The sequence below is a fragment of the Eubalaena glacialis genome, chromosome 2 (assembly GCF_028564815.1).
Source record: "Eubalaena glacialis isolate mEubGla1 chromosome 2, mEubGla1.1.hap2.+ XY, whole genome shotgun sequence".
Lineage (NCBI taxonomy): Eukaryota > Metazoa > Chordata > Mammalia > Artiodactyla > Balaenidae > Eubalaena > Eubalaena glacialis.
This window is the reverse complement of record NC_083717.1, coordinates 11,733,944-11,761,734: the sequence shown is the minus strand read 5'-3', so window position 1 is coordinate 11,761,734 and position 27,791 is coordinate 11,733,944. Positions and strand designations below refer to the sequence as shown.

General features: G+C 44.3%; 1 protein-coding gene across 16 annotated transcripts in view; it reads left to right on the top strand.

Moving 5' to 3' along the window:
* KIAA1217 (KIAA1217 ortholog) overlaps nt 1-27,791 on the top strand; it is a 516,301-nt gene that overhangs the window by 438,671 nt on the left and 49,839 nt on the right. For 11 of the 16 annotated variants that reach the window (XM_061178680.1, XM_061178687.1, XM_061178637.1 and 8 more), the window contains 3 exons: nt 17,583-17,687; nt 18,157-18,206; nt 24,650-24,816. In XM_061178680.1, the coding sequence (XP_061034663.1) occupies nt 17,583-17,687; nt 18,157-18,206; nt 24,650-24,816 (322 nt within the window). The remainder of the gene's footprint in view (nt 1-17,582; nt 17,688-18,156; nt 18,207-24,649; nt 24,817-27,791) is intronic. The other 5 variants (XM_061178654.1, XM_061178707.1, XM_061178715.1 and 2 more) reach the window with 1 other exon arrangement.

Here is a 27,791-nt window from a genome sequence, read left to right as displayed (position 1 = left end):
TTACCAAATTCATTGATTAGCTCTAGTAGTTTTCTGGTGGCATCCTTAGGATTTTCTATGTATAGTATCATGTCACCTGCGAACAGTGACAGTTTTACTTCTTCTTTTCCAATTTGGATTCCTTTTATTTCTTTTTCTTCTCTGATTGCCGTGGTTAGGACTTCCAAAACTGTGTTGAATAGTGTGGCAAGTGTGGACATCTTTGTCTTGTTCCTGATCTTAGTGGAAACGCTTTCAGTTTTTCACCATTGAGAATAATGTTTGCTGTGGGTTTGTCATATATGGCCTTTATGTTGAGGTAGGTTTCCTCTATGCCCATTTTCTGGAGAGTTTTTATCATAAATCGGTGTTGAATTTTGTCAAAAGCTTTTTCTGCATCTGTTGAGATGATCATATGGTTTTTATTCCTTAATTTGTTAATATGGTGTATCACATTGATTGATTTGCGTATATTGAAGAATCCTTGCATTCCTGGGATAAATTCCACTTGATCATGGTGTATGATCCTTTTAATGTGTTGTTGGATTCTGTTTGCTAGTATTTTGTTGAGGGTTTTTGCGTATGTGTTCATCAGTGACATTGGTCTGTAATTTTTGTGTGTGTGATAACTTCGTCTAGTTTTGGTATCAGGGTGATGGTGGCCTCGTTGAACGAATTTGGGAGTGTTCCTCCCTCTGCAATTTTTTGGAAGAGTTTGAAAAGGATAGGTGTTAGCTCGTCTCTAAATGTTTGCTAGAATTTGCCTATGAAACCATCTGGTCCTGGACTTTTGTTTGTTGAAAAAGATTTTTAATTTCAGTTTCAATTTCATTACTTGTGATAGGTCTGTTTATATTTTCTAATTCTTCCTGGTTCAGTCTTGGAAAATTGTACCTTTCCAAGAATTTCTCCATTTCTTCGAGGTTGTCCATTTTATTGACATATAGTTTGTAGTAGTCTCTGATAATCCTTTTTATTTCTGCAGTGTCAGTTGTGATTTCTCCGTTTTCATTTCTAATTTTATTGATTTGCGTCCTCTTCCTTTTTTTCTTGATGAGTCTGTCTAAAGGTTAATCAATTTTGTTTATCTTCTCAAAGAACCAACTTTTAGTTTCATTGATCTTTGGTATTGTTTTCTTCATTTCTATTTCATTTATTTCTGCTCTGATCTTTATGATTTCTTTCCTTCTACTGACTTTGGGTTTTCTTTGTTCTTTTTTTCTATAGCTGCTTTAGGTGTAAGGTTAGATTGTTTATTTGAGATTTTTCTTGTTTCTTGAGGTGAGATTGAATTGCTGTAAACTTCCCTCTTAGAACTGCTGTTGTTGCGTCCCATAGGTTTTGGGTCATCCTGTTTTCATTGTCATTTGTGTCTATGTATGTTTTTATTTCCTTTTTGATTTCTTCAGTGATCTCTTGGTTATTTAGTAGTTCACTGTTTAGCCTCTGTGTATTCGTGTTTTTTACAGTTTTTTCCCTGTAATTGATTTCTCATCTCACAGCGTTGTGGTCGGAAAAGATGCTTGATATGTTTTCAATTTTCTTAAATTTTCCGAGGCTTGCTTTGTGACCCAAGATGTGATCTGTTCTGGAGAATGTTCAGTGTGCACTTGAGAAGAAAGTGTAATCTGCTGTTTTCGGGTAGAATGTCCTATAAATATCAGTTAAGTCTATCTGGTCTATTGTGTCATTTAAATCTTATGTTTCCTTATTAATTTTCTGTCTGGATGATCTGTCCATTGGTGTAAGTGGGGTGTTAAAGTCCCCCATTATTATTGTGTTACTATCAATTTCCCCTTTTATAGCTGTTAGCATTTGCCTTATATATTGAGGTGCTCCTATGTTGGGTGCATATATATTTCTAATTGTTATATCTTCTTCTTGGATTGATCCCTTGATCATTATGTAGTGTCCTTCCTTGTCTCTTGTAACATTCTTTATTTTAAAGTCTATTTTATCTGATATGAGTATTGCTATTCCAGCTTTCTTTTTTTTTTTTTTTTTTTTTTTAAACATCTTTATTGAAGTATAATTGCTTTACAATGGTGTGCTAGCTTCTGCTTTACAACAAAGTGAATCAGTTACACATATACATATGTTGCCACATCTCTTCCCTCCTGCATCTCCCTCCCTCCCACCCCCCTAGGTGGCCACAAAGCACCGAGCTGATCTCCCTGTGCTATGCGGCTGCCTCCCACCAGCCATCTATTTTACATTTGGTAGTGTATACATGTCCATGACACTCTCTCACCCTGTCACATCTCACCCCTCCCCCCCCCATATCCTCAAGTCCATTCTCTAGTAGGTCTGTGTCTCCATTCCCATCTTGCCACTAGGTTCTTCATGACCTCTTTTTTTTTTTTTCCCTTAGATTCCATATATATGTGTTAGCATACTGTATTTGTTTTTCTCTTTCTGACTTACTTCACTCTGTATGACAGACTCTAACTCCATCCACCTCATTACAAACACCTCCATTTCATTTCTTTTTATGGCTGAGTAATATTCCATTGTATATATGTGCCACATCTTCTTTATCCATTCATCCGATGATGGACACCTAGGTTGCTTCCATGTCCTGGCTATTGTAAACAGAGCTGCAGTGAATATTTTGGTACATGACTCTTTCTGAATTATGGTTTTCTCAGGGTATATGCCCAGTAGTGGGATTGCTGGGTCATATGGTAGTTCTATTTTTAGTTTTTTAAGGAACCTCCATACTGTTCTCCATAGTGGCTGTATCAATTTACATTCCCACCAACAGTGCAAGAGTGTTCCCCTTTCTCCACACCCTCTCCAGCATTTATTGTTTGTAGATTTTTTGATGATGGCCATTCTGACCGGTGTGAGATGATACCTCATTGTAGTTTTGATTTGCATTTCTCTAATGATTAAAGATGTTGAGGATTCTTTCATGTGTCTGTTGGCAATCTGTATCTCTTCTTTGGAGAAATGTCTATTTAGGTCTTCTGCCCATTTTTGGATTGGGTTGTTTGTTTTTTTGTTATTGAGCTGCATGAGCTGCTTGTAAATCTTGGAGATTAATCCTTTGTCCGTTGCTTCATTTGCAAATATTTTCTCCCATTCTGAGGGTTGTCTTTTGGTCTTGTTTATGGTTTCCTTTGCTGTGCAAAAGCTTTTAAGTTTCATTAGGTCCCATTTATTTATTTGTGTTTTTATTTCCATTTCTCTAGGACCTGGGTCAAAAAGGATCTTGCTGTGACTTATGTCATACAGTGTTCTGCCTATGTTTTCCTCTAAGAGTTTGATAGTGTCTGGCCTTACACTTAGGTCTTTAATCCATTTTGAGTTTATTTTTGTGTATGGTGTTAGGGAGTGTTCTAATTTCATACTTTTACATGTACCTGTCCAATTTTCCCAGCACCACTTATTGAAGAGGCTGTCTTTTCTCCACTGTATATGCTTGCCTCCTTTATCAAAGATAAGGTGACCATATGTGCGTGGGCTTATCTCTGGGCTTTCTATCCTGTTCCATTGATCTATATTTCTGTTTTTGTGCCAGTACCAAACTGTCTTGATTACTGTAGCTTTGTAATATAGTCTGAAGTCAGGGAGCCTGATTCCTCCAGCTCCATTTTTCGTTCTCAAGATTGCTTTGGCTATTCGGGGTCTTTTGTGTTTCCATACAAATTGTGAAATTTTTTGTTCTAGTTCTGTGAAAAATGCCAGTGGTAGTTTGATAGGGATTGCATTGAATCTGTAGATTGCTTTGGGTAGCAGAGTCATTTTCACAATGTTTATTCTTCCAATCCAAGAACATGGTATATCTCTCCATCTATTTGTATCATCTTTAATTTCTTTCATCAGTGTCCTATAATTTTCTGCATACAGGTCTTTTGTCTCCTTAGGTAGGTTTATTCCTAGGTATTTTATTCTTTTTGTTGCAATGGTAAACGGGAGTGTTTTCTTAATTTCACTTTCAGATTTTTCATCATTAGTATACAGGAATGCAAGAGATTTCTGTGCATTAATTTTGTATCCTGCTACTTTACCAAATTCATTGATTAGCTCTAGTAGTTTTCTGGTAGCTTCTTTTGGATTCTCTATGTATAGTATCATGTCATCTGCAAACAGTGACAGCTTTACTTCTTCTTTTCCGATTTGGATTCCTTTTATTTCTTTTTCGTCTCTGATTGCTGTGGCTAACACTTCCAAAACTATGTTGAATAATAGTGGTGAGAGTGGGCAACCTTGTCTTGTTCCTGATCTTAGTGGAAATGGTTTCAGTTTTTCACCATTGAGGACAATGTTGGCTGTGGGTTTGTCATATACGGCCTTTATTATGTTGAGGAAAGTTCCCTCTATGCCTACCTTCTGCAGGACTTTTATCATAAATGGGTGTTGAATTTTGTCGAAAGCTTTCTCTGCATCTATTGAGATGATCATATGGTTTTTCTCCTTCAATTTGTTAATATGATGTATCACGTTGATTGATTTGCGTATATTGAAGAATCCTTGCATTCCTGGAATAAACCCCACTTGATCATGGTGTATGATCCTTTTAATGTGCTGTTGGATTCTGTTTGCTAGTATTTTGTTGAGGATTTTTGCATCTATGTTCATCAGTGATATTGGCCTGTAGTTTTCTTTCTTTGTGACATCTTTGCCTGGTTTTGGTATCAGGGTGATGGTGGCCTCGTAGAATGAGTTGGGGAGTGTTCCTCCCTCTGCAATATTTTGGAAGAGTTTGAGAAGGATAGGTGTTAGCTCTTCTCTAAATGTTTGATAGAATTCGCCTGTGAAGCCATCTGGTCCTGGGCTTTTGTGTGTTGGAAGATTTTTAATCACAGTTTCAATTTCAGTGCTTGTGATTGGTCTGTTCATATTTTCTATTTCTTCCTGGTTCAGTCTCGGCAGGTTGTGCATTTCTAAGAATCTGTCCATTTCTTCCAGGTTGTCCATTTTATTAGCATAGAGTTGCTTGTAGTAATCTCTTATGATCGTTTGTATTTCTGCAGTGTCGGTGGTTACTTCTCCTTTTTCATTTCTAATTCTATTAATTTGAGTCTTCTCCTTTTTTCTCTTGATGAGTCTGGCTAATGGTTTATCAATTTTGTTTATCTTCTCAAAGAACCAGCTTTTAGTTTCATTGATTTTTGCTATTGTTTCCTTCATTTCTTTTTCATTTATTTCTGATCTGATCTTTATGATTTCTTTCCTTCTGCTAGCTTTGGGGTTTTTTTGTTCTTCTTTCTCTAATTGCTTTAGGTGCAAGGTTAGGTTGTTTATTCGAGATGTTTCCTGTTTCTTGATGTAGGCTTGTATTGCTATAAACTTCCCTCTTAGAACTGCTTTTGCTGCATCCCATAGGTTTTGGATCGTCGTGTCTCCATTGTCATTTGTTTCTAGGTATTTTTTGATTTCCCCTTTGATTTATTCAGTGATCACTTCGTTATTAAGTAGTGTATTGTGTAGCCTCCATGTGTTTGTATTTTTTACAGATCTTTTCCTGTAATTGATATCTAGTCTCATAGTGTTGTGGTCGGAAAAGATACTTGATACGATTTCAATTTTTTTAAATTTACCAAGGCTTGATTTGTGACCCAAGATATGATCTATCCTGGAGAATGTTCCATGAGCACTTGAGAAAAATGTGTATTCTGTTGTTTTTGGGTGGAATGTCCTATAAATATCAATTAAGTCCATCTTGTTTAATGTATCATTTAAAGCTTGTGTTTCCTTATTTATTTTCATTTTGGATGATCTGTCCATTGGTGAAAGTGGGGTGTTAAAGTCCCCTACTATGATTGTGTTACTGTCGATTTCCCCTTTTATGGCTGTTAGTATTTGCCTTATGTATTGAGGTGCTCCTATGTTGGGTGCATAAATATTTACAATTGTTATACCTTCCTCTTGGATCGATCCCTTGATCATTATATAGTGTCCGTCTTTGTCTCTTGTAATTGTCTTTATTTTAAAGTCTATTTTGTCTGATATGAGAATTGCTACTCCAGCTTTCTTTTGATTTCCATTTGCATGGAATATCTTTTTCCATCCCCTCACTTTCAGTCTGTATGTGTCTCTAGGTCTGAAGTGGGTCTCTTGTAGACAGCATATATATGGGTCTTGTTTTTGTATCCATTCAGCCAGTCTGTGTCTTTTGGTGGGAGCATTTAATCCATTTACATTTAAGGTAATTATCGATATGTATGTTCCTATTCCCATTTTCTTAAATGTTTTGGGTTTGTCATTGTAGGTGTTTTCCTTCTCTTGTGTTTCTTGCCTAGAGAAGTTCCTTTAGCATTTGTTGTAAAGCTGGTTTGGTGGTGCTGAACTCTCTCAGCTTTTGCTTGTCTGTAAAGGTTTTAATTTCTCCATCAAATCTGAATGAGATCCTTGCTGGGTAGAGTAATCTTGGTTGTAGGTTTTTCTCCTTCATCACTTTAAGTATATCCTGCCACTCCCTTCTGGCTTGCAGCGTTTCTGCTGAAAGATCAGCTGTTAACCTTATGGGGATGCCCTTGTGTGTTATCTGTTGTTTTTCCCTTGCTGCTTTTAATATGTTTTCTTTATATTTAATTTTTGATAGTTTGATTAATATGTGTCTTGTTGTGTTTCTCCTTGGATTTATCCTGTATGGGACTCTCTGTGCTTCCAGGACTTGATTAACTATTTCCTTTCCCATATTAGGGAAGTTTTCAACTATAATCTCTTCAAATATTTTCTCAGTCCCTTTCTTTTTCTCTTCTTCTTCTGGGACCCCTATAATTCGAATGTTGGTGTGTTTAATGTTGTCCCAGAGGTCTCTGAGACTGTCCTCAGTTCTTTTCATTCTTTTTTCTTTATTCTGGTCTGCAGTAGTTATTTCCACCATTTTATCTTCCAGGTCACTTATCCGTTCTTCTGCCTCAGTTATTCTGCTATTGATCCCATCTAGAGTATTTTTAATTTCATTTATTGTGCTTGTCATCGTTTCTTGGTTCCTCTTTAGTTCTTCTACGTCCTTGTTAAATGTTTCTTGCATTTTGTCTATTCTATTTCCAAGACTTTGGATCATCCTTACTATCATTATTCTGAATTCTTTTTCAGGTAGACTACCTATTTCCTCTTCATTTGTTAGGTCTGGTGTGTTTTGACCCTGATCCTTCATCTGCTGTGTGTTTTTCTGTCTTCTCATTTTGCTTATCTTACTGTGTTTGGGGTCTCCTTTTCACAGGCTGCAGGTTCATAGTTCCCGTTGTTTTTGGTATCTGTCCCCAGTGGCTAAGGTTGGTTCAGTGGGTTGTGTAGGTTTCCTGGTGGAGGGAACTAGTGCCTGTGTTCTGGTGGATGAGGCTGGATGTTGTCTTTCTGGTGGGTTCGTCCACGTCTGGTGGTGTGTTTTGGGGTGTCTGTGGCCTTATTATGATTTTAGGCAGCCTCTCTGTTAATGGATGGGGCTGTGTTCCTCTCTTGCTAGTTGTTTGGCATAGGGTGTCCAGCACTGTAGCTTGCTGGTCGTTGAGTGAAGCTGGGTCTTGATGTTGAGATGGAGATCTGTGAGAGATTTTCGCCGTTTAGTATTACGTGGAGCTGGGAGGTCTCTTGTGGACCAGTGTCCTGAAGTTGGCTCTCCCACCTCAGAGGCACAGCCCTGATGCCTGGCTGGAGCACCAATAGCCTTTCATCCACACGGCTCAGAATAAAAGGGAGAAAAAATGGAAAGAAAGGAAAAAAGAGGATAAAATAAAATAAAATAAAGCAATTATAATAAAAAATAAGAAAAAAAATTATTAAGAGTAAATTTATTAAGAAAAAAAATTTTTTTAATTTTTAAAAATAGATTTATTAATTTTTTATACTAAAAATAAGAAAAAAATTATTTAGAAAAGATTTATTAAGAAAAAAAATTTTTTAATTTTTTAAAATAAAAAATGTGAAAAAACTTATTAAAAATTTTTTTAAAAATAGAAAATAAGGAAAAAATTATTAAGAAAACATTTATTAGGGACAAAAAAAAATTTTTAAGCCAAAAAAAAACAAAAAAAAACAAAAAAACGGATGGACCTAACCCTAGGACTAACGGTGAGAGCAAAGCTATACAGACAAAATCTCACCCAGAAGCATACACATCTACACTCACAAAAAAAAGGAAAAGGGGAAAAGTTAATATATCCTGCTCCCAAAGTCCATCTCCTAAATTTGGGATGATTCGTTGTCTATTCAGGTATTCAACAGATGCAGGCACATCAAGTTGTTTGTGGAGCTTTAATCCGCTGCTTCTGAGGCTGCTGGGAGAGATTTCCCTTTCTCTTCTTTGTTCGTACAGCTCCCGGGGTTCAGGTTTGGATTTGGACCCGCCTCTGCATGTAGGTTGCCTGAGGGCATCTGTTCCCCGCCCAGACAGAACGGGGTTAAAGGAGCAGCTGATTCGGGGGCTCCGGCTCAGTCAGGCCGGGGGGAGGGAGCGGTACGGAGGAGGCGGGGCGAGCCTGCGGCGGCAGAAGCCGGCGTGACGTTGCAGCAGCCTGAGGCGCGCCGTGTGCTCTCCCGGGGAAGTTGTCCCCAGATTACGGGAGCCTGGCCGTGGCGGGCTGCACAGGCTCCCGGGAGGGGCAGTGTGGAGAATGACCTGTGCTCGCCCACAGGCTGTTTGGTGGCGGCAGCAGCAGCCTTAGCGTCTCATGCCCGTCTCTGGGGTCCGCGCTGATAGCCGCGGCTCGCGCCCGTCTCTGGAGTTCGTTTAAGTGGCGCTCTGAATCCCCTCTCCTTGCGCGCCGCGAAACAAAGAGGCAAGAAAAAGTCTCCTGCCTCTTCGGCAGCTGCAGACTTTTTCTCGTGCACCCTCCCGGCTAGTTGTGGTGCGCTAGACCCTTCAGGCTGTGTTCACGCAGCCAACCCCAGTCCTCTCCCTGGGATCCGACCGAAGCCCGCGCCTCAGCTCCCAGCCCCCGCCCGCCCCGGCGGGTGAGCAGACAAGCCTCTCGGGCTGGTGAGTGCTGCTCGGCGCCGAGCCTCTGTGCGGGAATCTCTCCGTTTTTCCCTCTGCGTCCCTGTTGCTGTGGGATCCGCGCTGATAGCCGCGGCTCGCGCCCGTCTCTGGAGCTCGTTTAGGCGGCGCTCTGAATCCCCTCTCCTTGCGCGCCGCGAAACAAAGAGGCAAGAAAAATTCTCTTGCCTCTTTGGCAGCTGCAGTCTTTTTCCCGGACTCCCTCCCGGCTAGCACCGAAGCCCGAGCCCCAGCTCCCAGGCCCCGCCCGCCCCGGCGGCTGAGCAGACAAGCCTCTCGGGCTGGTGAGTGCTGGTCGGCACCGCTCCTCTGTGCGGGAATCTCCGCTTTGCCCTCCGCACCAATGTGGCTGCGCTCTCCTCCGTGGCTCCGAAGCTTCCCCCCTCTGCTACCCGCAGTCTCTGCCCACGAAGGGGCTTCCTAGTGTGTGGAAACCTTTCCTCCTTCACAGCTCCCTCCCACTGGTGCAGGTCCCGTCCCTATTCTTTTGTCTCTGTTATTTCTTTTTTCTTTTGCCCTACCCAAGTACGTGGGGATTTTCTTGCCTTTTGGGAGGTCTGACGTCTTCTGCCAGCGTTCAGTGGGTGTTCTGTAGGAGCAGTTCCACGTGTAGATGTATTTCTCATGTATCTGTGGGGAGGAAGGTGATCTCCGCGTCTTACTCTTCCGCCATCTTGCCCCTCCCTCCTCTCCAGCTTTCTTTTGATTTCCATTTGCATGGAATATCTTTTTCCATCCCCTCACTTTCAGTCTGTATGTGTCCCTAGGTCTGAAGTGGATTTCTTGTAGACAACATACATATGGGTCTTGTTTTTATATCCATTCAGCCAGTCTGTGTCTTTTGGTTGGAGCATTTAATCCATTTACAGTCAAGGTAATTTTTGATATGTATGTTCCTATTACCATTTTCTTAATTGTTTTGGGTTTGTTTTTGTGGGTCCTTTTCTTCTCTTGTGTTCCTGCCTAGGGAAGTTCCTTTAGCATTTGTTGTAAAGCTGGTTTGGTGGTGCTGAATTCTCTTTAACTTTTGCTTGTATGTAAAGCTTTTGATTTCTCCATCTGAATGAGATCCTTGCCAGGTAGAGTAATCTTGGTTGTAGGTTTTTCTCTTTCATCACTTTAAGTATATCTTGCCACTCCCTGCTGGCCTGCAGAGTTTGTTTGTTCTTTAGTTCTTCTAGATCTTTGTCAAACATTTCTTGTATTTTCTCGATCCATGCCTCCATCTTTTTCCAAGATTCCGGATCATCTTTACTATCATTACTGTGAATTCTTTTTCAGGTAGGTCTTGTAGGTTTTCTTGTAGGTTTTCACCTTGCTCCTTCATCTGTAACATATTTTTTTGTCATCTCAATTTTTTTTTTTTTTTAATGGGTGGGATTGTGTTCCTGTCTTCCTGGTTGTTTGGCCTGAGGCTTCCCACACTGGAGTTTGTAGGCTGTTGGGTAGAGCCGGGTCTTGGTGCTGAGATGAGGACCTATGGGAGATCTCACTCTGATGAATATTCCCGGGGGTCTGAGGTTCTTTGTTAGTCCAGTGGTCCTGACTCAGAGCTCCCACCACAGGAGCTCAGGCCCGACCCCCAGGAGCTCAGGCCCAACCCCCCGGCTTGAACCAAGATCCTGCAAGCTGTGCGGGATAGCAACAAAAAAAAAGGAGCAGAACAATAACAGTAATAAATAAAATAAGATGAGAAAACTAACAGATATGTTAGAAAAAATAAAAGTATAGATGAAACAACAGCCAGAAGGTGAAACAGAACCACAATAGCAAAAAAAAAAAAAAACAGCTGGAAATTGCCTTGGCTGTGAGGGGTGGGGCTTTGGCAGTGGCAGGGTTTAGGCCATTAGAACCGCGTGCCGATGGGAAAGGCCCTGGGGGGGAGGGGGCTTAGGCTCAGCACGGCTGGAGGGGCCCAGGAGCGCCTCTGGCCTCGGAGGCCAGAGGAGCAGGCCCAGGACCCCAGCAGGCTTTCTGGGCCCGAGTGGGCAGGGGAAACACTAGGCACGTTCCCCCCATCCTCTAATTCCGGAGGCTCCTTCCCTGTTCGTCTCTCCTCTTCTCACTGCCCACCCCCCACCCCCCGCCCCTATGACCCATGCAGCTGGAGGGGGCCCTGAAAGGCAGGGGACCAGGCCCGGAAGCCCAGCAGGCTTCCCAGGGCCCAAGTGGGTGGGGGAAACTAGCCACATCTCCCCTGATCCTCCGATCCTGGAGGGCCCCTCCCTGTCTGCCTCTCCTCCTCTTCTCCCCCTCCCTACGCCCCTAGGACCAGCATGGCCGGAGGGGGCCCCAGAAGACAGAGAACCCAGCCTGGGACCCAGCAGGCTTCCCGGGGCCTGATTGGGCAGGGGGAATGCTAGCCGCACTCTCCCCTGATCCTCCGAGCCCCCGAGGGTCCCTCCAGGTGTAGGAACCCCTCCCCTCTCCCAGCCACCCCTCAGGGGCACTGATCCCATCTGGCCTCCACTTTTCCTCCCCCCTCAATCCCCCCCATGTCATACCCAGTCACTCGGGGCTTCCTCCCATCTCCTTGAGTGTCGAGGTCCCCCAACAGCATCTGGTAGGTGCCCTAGTTGTGGGGAGACGTGAACTCTGTGTCCTTCCACTCCACCACCTTGACTCCACCAAGCCCTTTGTTTTATTCACCACTAATTCCCCAGCAGTTAGAATTGTGCCTGGCATAGTTGATGCCAGAAAAATCGTTGCTGAATGAATGAACTTGAAGGGATAAAGGGAAGCCTTACGTATCCATAAGGTTTTGCCTGTTATAATGTGCTTGCGCGTGTATTTTCTCCTTTGCCCTCCTTCCCCATGTCACTGTAGGAGGACAGCCTGTGGGACAGCTAAGGCAGTTGTTATCCTAGTTTGATGGTTGAGGAAACTGAGACTCAGAGACATGCAGTGATTTATTAGCGCTGATTTGTATCTCCCCTTGAATGTCTGTTGGTCAACTCAGCATGTCCAAAAACGAACTTCTGTCTTCCCATCTCGGGTATGACTACTTCTTTCATCCATTACTTGGGCCAAAAGCCTTGGTGTCTTATTGACGCTGTCTCTCACGTTCCACACCAAACAGCAGAGGATGCTCTCAGAGCTGTATCCGAAGATGCCCAGACTCCAGCCCTTGCTCTCAACCTCACTGCCACCACGCCAGTCAATTTCTTCTCATCTGTTCTGCTCCTCAGTCATTCAGGGGCAAAGTCATACCAGCAGAGGGACAGCAAGGCTGAGAAAGAGGTCAGGACAGTGGAGAGTATGTGAGGGGGTCCACCAGGTAAGGAGCAGGAAAATTAAAAGGAATTCCCACACAGTATTGATGGCTGGCAGTGAAGGAGGTAAGGCCGGCATGCAGGCAAAGAGCTGGTTTGTGTGAATAAGGGAACAGAAGACAACCAAAGATTGCTATTCTTAAAGGGGACTTTGGAGTTTCAGATCTAGAACGTAAAACTATACCAAGTAAGAATTTAAGATCAGAGAATGTCTGAAGAAGAGTTTGGGGATCTTAGTGCCAAATTTCTGAAAGGGTTATTGGTGTGAATGTTGAAGCTATAAAAGGTTATGGCCTGGGGTGTGGCAGCCAGGAGGCCAACTTCCTGTGCTGAGGTCATCCAAGGACGTGAGGGAATTTCCTGGATGCGGGTAGGGAACTTAAGAATGAGTAATTCAGAACTCAGAAGCAGGGGAGATGGTGAGAGTTTGGACAGATGACGGATTGAAGTGGCAAAGGGAAGATAGAACAGCCCTTGTCTCCTTTCTCCATGAGCAGAGGGCAGGGGGAGAGATAGCAGCCTTCAAGGTCAGGGTTACAGATGATATTTCTTCCTGAGCCTCTGTGTGCCCCGTCCTCCTCTAAGGACTGAGGATGCAAGAAAAGGTGCAAGATGTGGCTGTTATCCCTAAGGAGCATGCGGTGGTACCCAGGCAGTACTGTTGCCTACGAAATATTTAGAGGTACATGTCATTTCAGCCCCACTGCAGTTACCACTAACTCTGTCAATATCTCCTCAATAAATCTAGATGTTTCCATGAGAAGTTAAATTTATTGGGCATTTTTAGAAGAATGTCTTTAGTTATCAGCTCTTTCACCAATAGGTTAACTTTGGGCAGAAATAGGAAGCTCATGGCTCAGAGTCCTCTTTAAAGCTTTTCCACAAATTCAGATCATTTGAATTCCAGTGCTCTGTGAACTCATCTAAAAACAGTGTCTTCAATTACTCTGGATTTTTTTCCCTCATAGCAAAGAATCGGGACATGAACAAACAAGGGCATGGCCTAGCTTTAAACCTGTTCACTATTCAATTTCTGGGGAAAACGCCTTCAGCACTGCCAAGACGAAAGGGTTTTAAGTCACTTAGATTGCTCCTAGAAAAAAAATTGACTTTGTGAAAGGCAGGCATTGCTTAAGGATGATGATACTTGCCATGTCCACAGCAGCTCACATGGTGCCTAGCACATATTAAGTGCTCAGAAATGTTTGTTGATGACTCATTGACCGTTTATCACTTTCTGAAGGGGAGAGAGGCAACAGGGAATGAGCAGGAACCAGAAAAATAATGACAAAATACTAGAACTAGAAGGGAATGATGGACCACCTAGCAAGTACTCTCAGAAAGCCAGCCCTGGTTACTACAGTTGTCACGGACTATCCTGTACCACTACGTTCCAAAGTTAGTAACTGGTTACCAAGGTGAATGCGGACTTGGGACCTTATCACATCAGCTTGGTTGGCTGGTTTCAGCCAGCTCCCAGCACTTTTGGATATTTAAAAACATTTCCTTAGGGGTTTATTATAGGGGAATTCCATTCTCATACTACTTGTTTTTTAATAGCCATTAATTTACCTAGATACACAATGATAAAGACTTAATTCAGGCTTAAGGAGGCCTCAGTCAGTCCAAAGAGAAGTCCCCAGTCAAAAACATTGAAAGTGAAAACTTAAATCAAAAAGTCGTATGAATGGACTCACTGGCTAAAAATATCTCCCCAAATGCAGATTTTTTTTTTTTTCCTTCCCCGGACTCTGCAGACAGAGAGCAGACCACGAGCAGTCTGGGTTTTGCTTCATCTTCACAGGCAGACATGAGGCTTGCAGGAAAGCTGGTTGTAGCAACAGGAATTTAATACTGGGATCAGCACCTTCTCTGGATTGGATTTGAATTTTTTATTAATATTATGCTTGGACCCCGAGAAAATTCATTCAGCCAGCCTGACTTATGACACTAAATGACTAGTTAACCATACATACTAATCACATAAATATGGTTTATGGAATGATATAAAATGGTTTATGAAATCACTTTTAAACCATCTTTTCAACAGTAGTAATTATACCTGCCCTGGAATACCTTAAACCAAACGATACTGGCAAGAATTAACTTGAGCATCTTCAGTATTCTGGTGATTATCGTACAAAATTGCCACTGCAATAAAATGACAGGGTCGTTTTCTCTTCCACTGCATTTCTCTCTTTTCCCCTTTCCCATTAAAACATACTTCATAACATTTCATCATAGAAGTCTGCCTAAGTTTCCAGTTGCTGAAATTTAGTTAAACCATAAAATTGTTTCCAGATTACCAACCATGAAATGGAAAGACAATCTTATTTATGAATTTATAAATGAGATAATCTCCCTCAAATGAATCCTGAAACCAGAAACACTTTGATGATTAAACAGGAGGGAAAAAGTTTTCTCATTACCATGTGTCAAAAGAAATATATTTTTGTGAAGTGGATTTGGCCAAGACGGTGGCACACGCATGTGCAATCCGTGTGCACGGCACCTGGGGCATGCACTGTTTCCTGAGCAGGGGGAGAGAATCGCTCTCCCTTGACCGTCAAGCTCAAGCGTGCTGAACTCTCAAGGTTCTGATAGATCATGTCTCCTTCCTGGTGACCCCACTGGTGACATAGCCTGGAGGAGGCCACCCAAGGAGCATCCAGTCCTGTCCTCACAGATACAAAAAGGAGAACAAGCGTGTGGATATCCGGACTAGACGCAGGGCTTTTGCTCCACAGCATCCAGACCCTCATCCTACGTCAGCATCATCCCTGGGGAGTCAGGAGAGTGGGGTGCCATTTGGGGGTTTTCTTTCTCTGCATCCTGAAACCATTGTCTAGGGGGAGATGGGTGAGAAGCCAAGTACCTACTGAGCCAAGGAGGATGCCAAAGGCATGTACGAAGCCCTGTGGACACCCCTCTGAGAGGACCCACCTGTGCAGAACCATTCGGCAGTTCTCACCATGGTGATGAATCTGTTGACGGTCGATGTCTTGAATCTGGAATGATTCTGGTGCTTTGTTTCAGTTTTTAATGCTGCTGCCCTCCTTTGTTAGACCAGTTAATGAAAGCTGGTGACCAGAGAGGGACCAGAGAGTACACTGATTTAGCCCTAATCAGGACCGTGCCTAGGCCAGCATTGGAATCCATCTGCCATTTCTCTCCCACCACACTCTTGCTTATTCTCTTCATCTGTGGACTTACCTACTGTTTACATCTCTTAATATTATTGTCTCTTGAGTGTAGTCTGTCTCCACACCTTCGTATCTTGCACTACAGCTTCACAGAACCCATTAAGCCTCTTCCTAACCAAAGCTGTCTAGACCCTAAGAATGTCCTGCCATTTTAAAAGAAATGAAATCCTTTGCATTTGCCTAGGATTGAATAAGAGCAGTAAACTCGTACATCTCGGGGTAGCTCTCCGCCGCTCTTAGGGCCTTGAGTTTGGCTTCCAGCATTACTGTGGGAAGAATGGGGGTTCTGGACAACTTCTACCTGGAACTCAGCAGGTCCCCCCAGAAGTGGTCCATTTCCCAAGAGCTCACTTGTGTGAGTCTGTGCCCCCGACACGTGGAGACCAGCCACCACCCCATCGTTTCCAAGGTGCCGTGCAACTTGGGTCTGATAAACTTGGGATCTCCAATGGGTATTTACTAACCTGCTTTCTTGAGTGGAATTTCTTATTTTTCTCTTTGGCAATGCACTGCTTAATGGCAGACAGGCCACCAAGAATACACGTATAACTGAAAATGCTCTGCAGCTCAGAGGTTTAGCGTTCATAGCTATGCCTGGAAACACTTGGAAAGTCACTCCGGGTAGGTGCATATCTCTTCTCACTGTTTGAGATTTCTTCTTTCCACACTATTAGAACAAAGAGATCATACTATTAATACTTAATTTTTCCCCCCAGTGGGTTGACAACCATTAACTCTCCAGACTGCACGACTTACATCCAAGAAACCCAATATTGTGACACAACCATCCATTTTAAACTAAAGCAAATGCATGGAATTCTGAAGTCAGAAGCTTGCAATTGTGAAAAGAATCTCAATTTTTTTTTACGGCACTAAGAGTTATATTCGAAAGGCAAAACGCAAGACCAAAAAGTTGTGTATGAACAAAATTACCCTTGAAAATCCTCTTGATTGCCATGAAGTTCAAGATACAGATACAGCATCTCTCATGAAGTCCAGCATAACCAGTTATTTTGTTCTAGTGAAAGAACAGGCCACCATGACTTTTTCTCTTGGGTACCAGATAAAGTAGTTGGCTTGTATTTAAAAGCCACAGTGTCTGAAAGTGCTGTTTGTAGCCCAGGAATCATCACCATTGCTCATACTACAAGAGGCCCATGGGACTGAGACCCCCAGTGAAGAACGGGGTCCCTTTTCTGTCTCAGGCTGGGACTAGACACTTGCTGATGGGATACGACGGTAGTCCCGGTGTCCACACTGTTCTAACTCTTCTCCCTTCTCTCTTTTATTGTCTTGAACTACCAAGTAGGTATAACTGAATTCACATGCCATTGCGTGTGTGATGGCTGTCCTTAGCAGAGGTCACTCTGTGGTGGTGATTTGATAATGTGTTGGGAATACTGGTAATAGTTCCATGGCACTGCCATTGTCTGACGTACAGAAATGTGAGCCAGTTTCAAAAGCTACATGAATTGTGCGTAGCACTGGAGAGCCCTGAACAGAGAGGTGTAGTATCTGTGTATAATATCAAAATTGGGAAGAGTTTTTATTCAGGTCTTGAGATAACCAAGTTGTTAGGGGTATTTGTTTTCCTGCTTGATCCTGTAAAAGCCCCCAGGTTCCTATGACATTGATTTGAGGACCCTCTACCCTCAAGGAAGACATTGATTTCAAACACACTTTTCCATGTTCGTAAGAGACATTCGCTTTGTGTTGCTCTTGGGCTTTACAACAAGTTTTACTCCAAACACACAACAAACATCTCCATCATTTACACCAAAATCAGTCAGCAGCCTCCCAGCTGCGGGAGGAGCACAGCTCAGAAGTGGCCTAGGGCCCCGCTGGTGCAGAGGTCAAATAGTAAAAGAAGGGCAGAAAGGCTCAAAAACACAAAGATGCACAAAGAGAATTGTTTCCAAGCTTTTCCGTTTTCCATGAGGCCTCTGCTGGTCTGTCCATTGTCTTTTCAGTAAGGTCATCGGGTTAATACTAAACTCTGACCATCAAATCTTGAGCTCAGTGGGAATTTGCAGGCTCGTTAGCTTCCCCAAACCAGGTTGGGGTGAACTTTGGAGGCCTGCTAAGTGGAACTTCTATAACCCTCAGATGATCATTCACCTAGACAAACCAGTCTGAAAGTCAACATAAGCTTTAACAAACAATTCTCTTGTTTTACAGAGAGAGGATGCAAGCCATGGAGAAACAGATTGCCAGTTTAACTGGCCTTGTTCAGTCTGCGCTTTTTAAAGGGCCCCTTACAAGTAATAGCAAAGATGCATCTAGGTAAAAAAAAAAAAAGAAAGCAAACCAATTCAAAGTAATTCAATCTGTTTCTCTTTAATGATTAAGATCATTCATTCATTCCAATCGTTTTCTTGTAATCATTTCAAGGCTGAAAATATCCACATCTCTATGAATCATGGTTTGTTTGTTTGCTTGTCTATTTCTGGTAATTCTTTGGCCCAAGAAGGGTAATGCGCTTCCCAGTGCATGTGGCTTCATGGACCGCTGTGCAGTGCCTGCCGCCACCATCCACATGTATCCACATCCTCCGTCATCTGAGAGCCATGAGCGTGCCTCAGCTGCACACCTGGGAAGCCTTTTCCATCCCGGCCAGTAGTGGTGCTGATGCTGAAATACCTTCATTGCTTAATACCCTCACTAGCTGCTGCTGATTGCTTGGAATAGTGAATGGAAGGGGGGAAACGCATTTGGGAAACTGTATCGCTGACTCTCTTTTTCTTTTCTTCAGTGAGAAAATGATGAAAACCACAGCCAGTAAGAACCACACAGATGGTGCAGGTGAGTGTTCTCCAGACCTGCAGGAGGCCTGGAGGCTGCCTTTGATGAGCCTGGTTTGCTTGCAGACGTATTAACCTCTCCCCAAGTCACCTATTTGGATATGCAACTTCAGAGGCTTCTGGGGTAACTCCCTACACCACCCCTTCCCTGCTTAACGCTGAAATTCCAGATGAGTCATTAATTTGCAGGGCGGGTCTTTAGTCCTCTCCCTTCAGTCTTCATTCATTTATTCACTTCCTCATTCATTTATTCATTTATGAGGCCATATATCCAACAAATACTTACATGCCTGATACTGGACCAAGACAGTGGACATCACTAGGACAGGGCTCCCTACTCCCTAATCCGATGCAGAAAATGGATCTGGGACAGGTCATTATATGTGTGCTGAGTGTTAAGAAAAAGTGCAGGATGAATGTTTACCCAACAGAGCTGGCCTCAACCAAGGCCATTTCCCTGAGGAAGTAAAACAAACTGAGGCCAAAAGGATGAGGACAGAAGGAAAGAGCCGTTCAAGTAGAGAGCAAAGCAGGTACAGATGCTATGGTGAGGAATTTAGATACTATTCTAAGTGCAAAGGGAAGGCAGTGGAAGGTTCTACACTGGGGAAGGGCCTCAGCCCAGCTGCAGGATGGGACCAGATGAGAAGGGGGCACGTGCTGATAGGGAGCCCCCATGGGTCGAGGCAGGAGAAGAAGGCATGCTTGGACCAGGGCCTGCTTTCAAATGCCAGCGTCCCTCAAAGAGGCCCCAGTTTCTGTCCCTGTGTGCTTTGCTAATATCCAGGTATGTTTGATGTCCATCGTATCCTGCAGACTCCAGGTGGGCCTCTCTCAAGAATATGAAGTCTTCCCTTCCCTTGGGTTAGAAATAGAAATCGTCACCAGGGACATGCTTGGCTACTGAATTACTCAGTAAGCACGTGGCAAGTTGGGCGAAACCCCTAATTTGGAGGAAGCCACAGAGTGTAGTGCCACATGGTAGAATGGACAGAACTGGGGACTTAAGTTGAGACGTCTATTGGTCCTGGTTCCGCGCTAGCCACGTTCAGGCCCTTCAGCCGTAAAGCCATCAGGACTGCTCTTCCAGCATTCCCAGTCCTCATGGGATTGGTTGGTTTACTTAGAAATCAGTCAGTGACCTTGGTGGCAGCCGGAGAATTGTTGCATGGAAATTGCTGAGCTTGTCTTCATAGCAACTGCCAGTTTGCTTTGGAGATATTTATTCATCTATTTTCTGATCTATTATGAACCTATAGAAAAAAAGGCACTTACTGAACTCATAGAAACAGCAGAAGGGTGGTTGCCAGGGGTGGGGGACATGGGAGATGTTGGTCAAAAAGTACCAACTTCCAGTTAGAAGATGAGTAAGCTCTAAGGTACAGCATGGTGATTGTAGATAACAGTGTTGAACTATATACTTGAAAGTTGCCAAGAGAATAGATCTTAAATGTTCTCACCCCAAGAAAGACATGGTAATTATGTGACAGGATGGGCGAGTTAGGTAATAATCGTATGGCAATATGTAAGTGTATCAAATCAACACATTGTACACCTTAAAATTGTACAGTGTTACATGTCAATTATAACTAATAAAGTTGGGGGGTTGGGAGGGGGAAGCTACCAAACACTAAAACATTTTACTCCTCTGGATTCTATTCTAGAAATGATTCATATCCAATACCATTGTTCTAATCGATATGTGTATGCTGTTTTGTATTCTTCTTTATTCCTTTTCCCTTTTGGTAAAATAATAATTAATAGTAATAATAGGAAGCATTTAGTGAAGCTTCCTATGTACCAGGCACTGTTCTAAGTGCTTTTCTAACCTGAACTTGTTACCCCCTGACGCAGCCTCATGGGATCGGTACACTCATGATTCCCATGTTCCAGATGAGGACACTGAACACACATCCATACACACATGACACGCATCAACATGCTCCACCAGCCTGTCACGATATCTCATCCTTTTGTGTTAAGGTGCCCCAGTCCCTTTAAAGAAATGTAGGTTGCTTCATTTCTTCGTTTTGAAAAAGTTTGCAAATGTCTTTTTTGAAGCATGGGGGAAGGAGCAGGTGTAATCTCTTTGGGATGCATTTCCCAAAGTGGAATTAATAAATCCAAAGGGACAAACAGCTGAGTAGCACTGGTGACACACTGCCAGTTTTCTGAAAGGCTGGGCCAATTTTCGATGCCACTGGCAATACACACGTGGGTTTGCTCCCCTGCGTCTCTGCTGAGGTTGGTCTTTCTCATTCTAATCTGTCAGGGCTACATGTGGTCCACAGGGCTTTCGTTGCCATAGCAGCCTTGTACGATGTGCAAAATATATTCTTCCAGAATCCTAGGAAGTTAGCGACAAGAAGTATTATCCCTGTTCTGTAGACAAGTACACGGAATTATGTAGTAAGTCAAGGAAGCTCATTTGGCCAAGGGTACATGAAAAAGGGAAACCCAGACTTCCTGTTACTTTAGGAATATTTGGTTTACCGTGGGTATAAGCGAACAGAAGGAACTTCCCATTTCACAGTCATCGCATGTGTTTTATAGTGTATTGTATCATTTAAACACATAGCACTGTAAAGAAGATGTTAGCTGTGGAGCTAGTAAGATTCGCAGCCAGTCTGGCCAACCCCAAACCCATTAAATTCCCATCAAATGTGTACTTAGTAAGATTTATATTAAGATATACCTGACTGAAGTAAATTACCTAAGAGCGGACTTGGTAGGAGGAAGAAGAGGCCGTTGCCTGGAGAGGGTGAGGTGCAGGGAAGGGAGGCTCTGAGGGTAAACTGCTTGCTGACTCTCCTCCCTAGACTAGAATGTGACCACCCCACATGTGGGTTCAGAGAGCGGGTCCCAGGTCCCGTGACTAATCTGAAGCGGAAGTCATTCACCACTCGGGCTCCCCACCCACCAGATCCAGCTCCATCCATAGATTTTGGGGCACCTGCCTATAGCTCTCAGCCTGTCACCACTGCCACCTGCTGCCACTCCAGGTGGGGAGTAGAGGCCAGCAGGGGCTCCTCCCCCTCACTCTGCTTAGAGAAATAATCACAGCCAGGGCTTCCCTGGTGGCACAGTGGCTAAGAATCCGTCTGCCAGTGCAGGGGACATGGGTTCGAGCCCTGGTCCAGGAAGATCTCACATGCCGCGGAGCAGCTAAGCCCGTGCGCCACAACTACTGAGCCTGTGCTCTAGAGCCCGCGAGCCACAACTACTGAGCCTGCATGCCACAACTACTGAAGCCCACGTGCCTAGAGACCGTGCCCCGCAACAAGAGAAGCCACCATAATGAGAAGCCCGTGCACCGCAAGGAAGAGTAGCCCCCGCTCACCGCAACTAGAGAAAGCCCATGTGCAGCAACGAAGACCCAACACAGCCAAAAATAAATAAATTTTTTTAAAAATTAAAAAAATAATAATCACAGCCAACCACAGTGGGGTCCTTCTGTGCCAGACACCGGGTGGAGCAGTTTATATGTGTTAATTCCATCATCCTGCACAATCACCCTTACACCCATTTTACAGATGAGGAAACTTAGGGGGGAGAGAGAGAGGTTAAGTCAGTTGCCCAAGGTCACACAACTAGGAAGTAGATGCTGAGAATGACTTCCAGGTTTCTGGTTTAAATACTTGAGTGAATAATAGTGCCATTGGCTAAAATGAGTTCAAAAGAGATTTGGGGGAAATGAGTAGAAATAATGAATTCAACCTGCTTGTGGAAAAGTCCTGTAGCAACATGAAGGGATGGGGATGTAAAGAGCATCGTGTGCTGACGGCAAAGATGTGGAGGACCTTGGTGGGTGGCATTGTGGAAGTGACCTCCCTTGAAGTCATGTCCAGTGAGAAAAGAAGCAGGCCAGGATTCAGAAGGTTGGCCGAGGAAGAAATTAGGAAAGAGGCTGACCAAGATGGGCTGTGGAGAGGGAAGACGACGAGGGAAAGGACAGTTTCAGTTACTGAGAAGGGAAGGAGTGACTGACAAAGCCCAGCATCACATCAGGGTGCCATCGTGGCGACCCAGCGTCTGTTGGGTTGACAGCTGACCACTGGCCACCTTCTAAAGGGCCAGTGCAGTGAATGATGGAGCTGGAAACCGGATTTAGTGGATTAAGAGGTTATAGATGAGGAAATTTTATACATGAGCATAGATTCCATAAAGAAACTCGGTTGTGAAAGATATATTTTAAACCCGTTATCGGTATTCAACTCTGGCAGATGGCACGTAAACTTGAGCCTCTCCTCCATGGAGCATGTTGGCGAGGTGCAACGGTGACCTCAGAACATACAAGGAGAAGCACGATTGTTGAAGGAATACGTGCCTTCATTTGGCTGAGGAATTAGCAGGACAGTTCTCATTACCGAACAGGAGTAGCTGGCTAGCGCAGTGTCATTTTTGTTGGAGAAACACCTTGAGGGTGTCATTATTTGTACAGATGAGGTTGTGTGGTGAGGGTGGGTGGGTGTGCGTGCACGCGTGCATGCGTGTACACACGCATCTGTGCCTGAGAATGTGGAGTGACGATAAAGTAACTTGACTGAGTCTTAAAGGAAGACTTCCAATTCATTGTCATCCCCTCAGAATACTTGTTCTCGAAGGTGCTGTGTTAACTCGGACAGGCTGCTATTATTGGAAATGTTGCTGGATGTTCTTTCACTGAGGACCTTCACAGTTAGAGAACACTCTTTGGAATAATTACAGAGATGGCAAATCTTGCTCTTTCGAGGGTGATTTTGATCTGGGGGGAATGGTCAAAAGTCGGTCAGAGTCATGACTGATGATGACACAAGTGGCCAGTTGGCTCATAAAGATAACAAAAAGCTCACTGTCTGGTCTGCTGGGTCTCCTTTATAAATCCTTCAGATGCTTTCCCATGTGTTCCCCCGACTCTCCAAGGGTGCCATGAGAGCTGGGAGACCAGTTCTCTTGGGACAGGCACCCAGGGGTGAGGAATTTGGTTCTCCGTCAGCTCTCCGTTGGCATTGCTGAGGCCACGCAAGTAAGAGGACAGTTTCGAGGCACTTCCTTGCTCACTGGCGCACCATCCGTAGCCGTGGCAGCAGCTCTGGGAGGCTTGCGGGGCTGTGCATTCTGGGGAAGGGCAGGTTTCCACGGCTGTGGAGCCTAGATGGAAAGAGAGGCCGCTGTGCTCTAAGCACTCCAGGTACACAGAGCAGCGAGAGGGTTCTGCCGTGCAAGGCCGGCCTGGACTAAGCAAACCTTCCACTTTGTCCCTTACAGGAAAGAGAGCTGAACAGCCCCTTCAGGTGTGAGTGAGTGTGTGTGTCTGTGTGTTGTGGATTCCTTGTCTACTCTCTACTTGAAGCCTCTTCCACAGAATTACATTGTCCTAAAAAGGAAATAGTATCTCCTTTTGATACCCACACCTTGCTGATCCTGTGAGCGCTATTTGGGATCCTTTGTGGGGACATTTTTAAAACAGACTTGCTCAAATCAGGCCCTTCCCAGATGGACTTAGGAACTACGTGAGGATGATTTAAGTTGCACTCAGGGAGCAAAAGTTTATGGCAGCAAAAAAACTGTTGAGGAAGAGTTTCTCTCTGCTGGCTTTTTTTTTATTCTTCTAAAGAATATTCGCATCATGCCTGATTTTCTCACTAAAGGAGATGTATGCAGAGGTCCTGCTTCTTTTGGGCTGGAAACCCGAAGGGAGTACCCAGTTCCTATTAGTTTCCCCTTGGTGATTGGCCAAATCTCTGCCCGGAACTAAGTGGGTGTTCTTGGGATACATCTGCCTGTAGGGAATAGTCACAGTAGGCAGCCTGTGTTAGGGCCCAGAGTTTTAAGTTATTTTTTCTATTATAAAATTATAGGGAATTCCCTGGTGGTCTAGTGGTTAAGACTCCGTGCTACCACTGCAGGGGGAACGGGTTTGATCCCTGGTCTGGGAACTAAGATCCCACAAGCCATGTGATGCAGCCCCCCCCCCCAAAACAATTATAGATATTCACTATGCAAATTTTAAAATACAAAAAGTAGTGATATCAAAAATAGAAAACTCACAGAATACCACCAGCTAGAGTTACTGTTAACACTTTGTTGTATGTACATCTGTCTTTTTTCTGTGCACACCCGTGTGTTTAAAGAAGACACATGGATAGACAGACAAACAGCTGGTTCCTTAATATGGCATCATGTTGTACATACCGCTCTGTGATCTCCCTTCCTATAGCACCAAACTTCTAGAACATGACTTCTACAGACTACACGCTATAACACTGCATGCACCTTCCTTAATTTATTTAAATTCGATTCCCTCTTTTTGCCCTTTAGAGAACCAATGTCATTTTTTAAGATTTTTTTCATCATGAAGGAAATGGGCGTTTTCAGAGTTACCAGTAGTCTGTTGGGATGGGACTTGCAGCTTAGACTTTCCTTCCTGGCATTCTCAGGGACTTTGCTGCTCTTTTCTCCTAGGAACTCCCCAGGTTTCCGGCGGGAAGCCTCTTGGCGCCCTGGAGTCCTCGGGGCCCCCCAGCCAGCTCCCGCCTGCTGGCACCTCCGCCGCCCACATGAGCCTGCTCGACATGAAGAGGAGTGTGGCCGAACTCAGGCTCCAGCTCCAGCAGATGCGACAGCTCCAGGTACAGACCATGTTCCCTATGGATGGTGTCCGCCGACTTAACTGCCCACAATCAGCTTCCTCCTCCTCCCATCCGCCTCCTTCCGCATCCCTGGCCCCATGGCACCTTCTCGGGGTTCTTTCCACCATCCTTTCTAGGGATAACTGAGGACCAGGATGCAGGCGCCATTCCCCAGTGGTCTCCTCTCCCACACACGTGATCTTGGTCTAGAGCCTTCCACTGCAGTGGTAGTCTGTAGCCACTTCTTTAAGCTGTGTGTGCTTTTACCCATGAAAAAAAAAAGCATTAAGCCTCTGTTTTTTGGAGGACAGCTGAAAGCAGAGGAGCCCGTGGAGCGTTCTAACAGCCAGTTATGACTTCCTGCTTCACTGAGCATGTGCAAAGGTGCTGCAGGCAGCTCAGGTTTTTTGCAAGGAGCTATGATGTATTTAGAAATAGGAGTTCAGACCGGAGGGTGAATTCATAAGGAAAAGGAGCCATCGTGGATGACTTGAGAAAAACATCTGCATTTTATTTGGATAGTGTGTGTGTGTGCCACAATATTTTCCTTACTCGTTCCCATTGTTAGGAATATATGAACTACACAGGAATCAAAGGGCAGGGAAAAATGACCCTTCGTGTCACGAGTCTTGGTGAACAAATCCCATAAATCTGACGGGGCGGGGTAATGTGTGCCCTGGTTCAGGGTGATAAGGAACTGGGAGGGCGTATCTTTATGAGATCATCTGTCTGCTCCATGGATCAGTCTCACGCCTCTCTGCCCTTGGTGGCAGGTTGATGAATGCGGAGGTAGTGCTGGCTCAGACTATTCCCAGGCTTCCTCCTGGATTTCGAGAAGCTCGTAGTCCAAACGTTAGTAAAAGGCACACGTAGCCAGGAGCAGCCACACAGCTGTGGTGCCCTCAGTGGGGTGCAAGCTCCTGTGCTGGTGAGTCCAGTAAGGAAAGGGCTTCAAAGCACAGCTGCTCTCTCCCTTCAGCTCACCGATGCATGAGTCCTGCCTTTTCCACAGCCTGATTAAAGCTTAGAAGCTGATTTCCCCTTGCCCTCTACCTACTGGAGAACAAACAGAAGGGAAGGTAGCTTGAGAGCCTGCCTTGAGGTCCCATCACCGACCAGGCTGCTCAGGCTCAGGTCTCCAAAGGCTACTCTGCCTCTCAGGCAACGTCCCAGACTCCTGGACAGCCCGTGCACATTCACTTAAATCCTCTTCTGAATCGTGTCACCGGGGAAGTTCCCCATCCTTTACATTCGCTTCTCCTTGCTTGGTGATTTTAAAGACACTTTGCAGTGAAATGAAGTGTACAGGTTGGGCTGAGGGTGTGTGCAGGGTGACAAAATCCATTGCCCACAGTGTCTGGCGGTAACTTAGGTGAGTGGACGAGAGACAGTGACAAGTTGGCCCCTCTAAAGGACAGTCGCCACTCAGCTCCAGGCAGCTCTTGACCTGGTAGAATGAGAGTCCATTGTTTCTAGATGTTTCAGTATTTCAAGAGAATCTGGAGGTTTTATATGAAATATCTGTACTCATTCTAAAAATGGTGGAAGGTAATTTAAAAATCAGTTATTTCGTACTCTGCAGGCCAGATGACGCATGTGCAGGCCAGAGAGGGTCTGTGGGCTCCCAGGTTCTTACCTGGGGGTTATGGAGGTTAAGTCCCCATCTTGCGCTGCACCTGCCTTTTAGTGCCACCTGCTGGTCATTTGGAAATTGTGCACTCCTAGTTGGACCCTCAGAAGAAAAAAATTCCTAAATGCGTCGTGTGTATGGTAGTTCCTACTGCTTTCAAAAGTGAGCATTTGCTGGTTTGGGGCAGAGGTGGAATTGCCCTGAAGTGTGGCAAATTTGATACCTAGGCCGTGATGTGTGAGGCTGCAGCATCACCCTGCTGGTGGCCGGCAGTGTTTGGTCCTCTGGCCAGGAGGGAGGGGTCTCCCACAACTTGCCGCTCCTTGTAACCCATGAACTGGGGAGGCTCAGTTGCAAAATCACAGCTTCTCAAACAGAGAGGTTCTATAGTCAAGTCCGGGACACTATCTTAACCACACAGTTTTCTTTATTGCCCCAGAGCTGCTCAGCTTTCCTGGCTTTCTGGGTAAAGAACACAGAGCAGGTGTGCTCTTGAGCTGAGATGGTACAGTTCTAAAGCACAGGCACGTGGGGAAAGAGAAGCACTTTGTTTCCTAACCTGGATGCTCTTATTTCTACCTCGGTCTTTGCATCCTCCGTGCCCCCATCAGCTTTAAGGGGAGTCTATTTGAGACAAAACCAGTTTAGAATAATTAAGCTATCTCAGCACCAATCCCCCCTCAGCACATGTATTATACACCAAAAGTAAAGTGCAACCCCCCAAAATGATTATAAGCCCAATAATGGAGCTATCATTAGAGAGCTCCGAAACTCCAGAACAGTCTCAAAAGAACAAAAATTGAATTAGAAATTCAAATGTTCTTTGAACTGTGTTATAAAATAGTGAAAACGAATGAAATCTGTTTGTGCTTGGCAGCCGGCTCCAGTAATTAGATAATTAAATCAGTGGGAAAATCCTAGACTGTCAAGCATAGTCTATTTGAGTATTTCATTTGCAGAATTGATGGATTATTCTCCAAAGCAGAAATTTGATGCAGGCACTGTGGGGCGTATAGATTTAAATAGGGCAAAGAGAATGTTGAGGGAGGGGAAGGAGCCTGAGAAAATGATCAAAAAAACATGAAAACTTTGCTCCTGTCTTTCCGCTCCTCAGTCTCGCGTGAATTACCAGTCTCGGAGAACGGTTCTTAACCCTGGCTACCCATTAGAATCACCTGAGGCCTTTCACAGAAATATTGATACCCGAACACCCCTGCCGGAGTCTGACTTCATTGGTATGGATCAAAGGCCAAGCACTGGTGGTTCTAGAACGTTCCAGGGTGAGAACTACTGCTCTCAGATATTATGAACTCTCGGTCCATTGAGATGCCTTTTTGAAATTGAG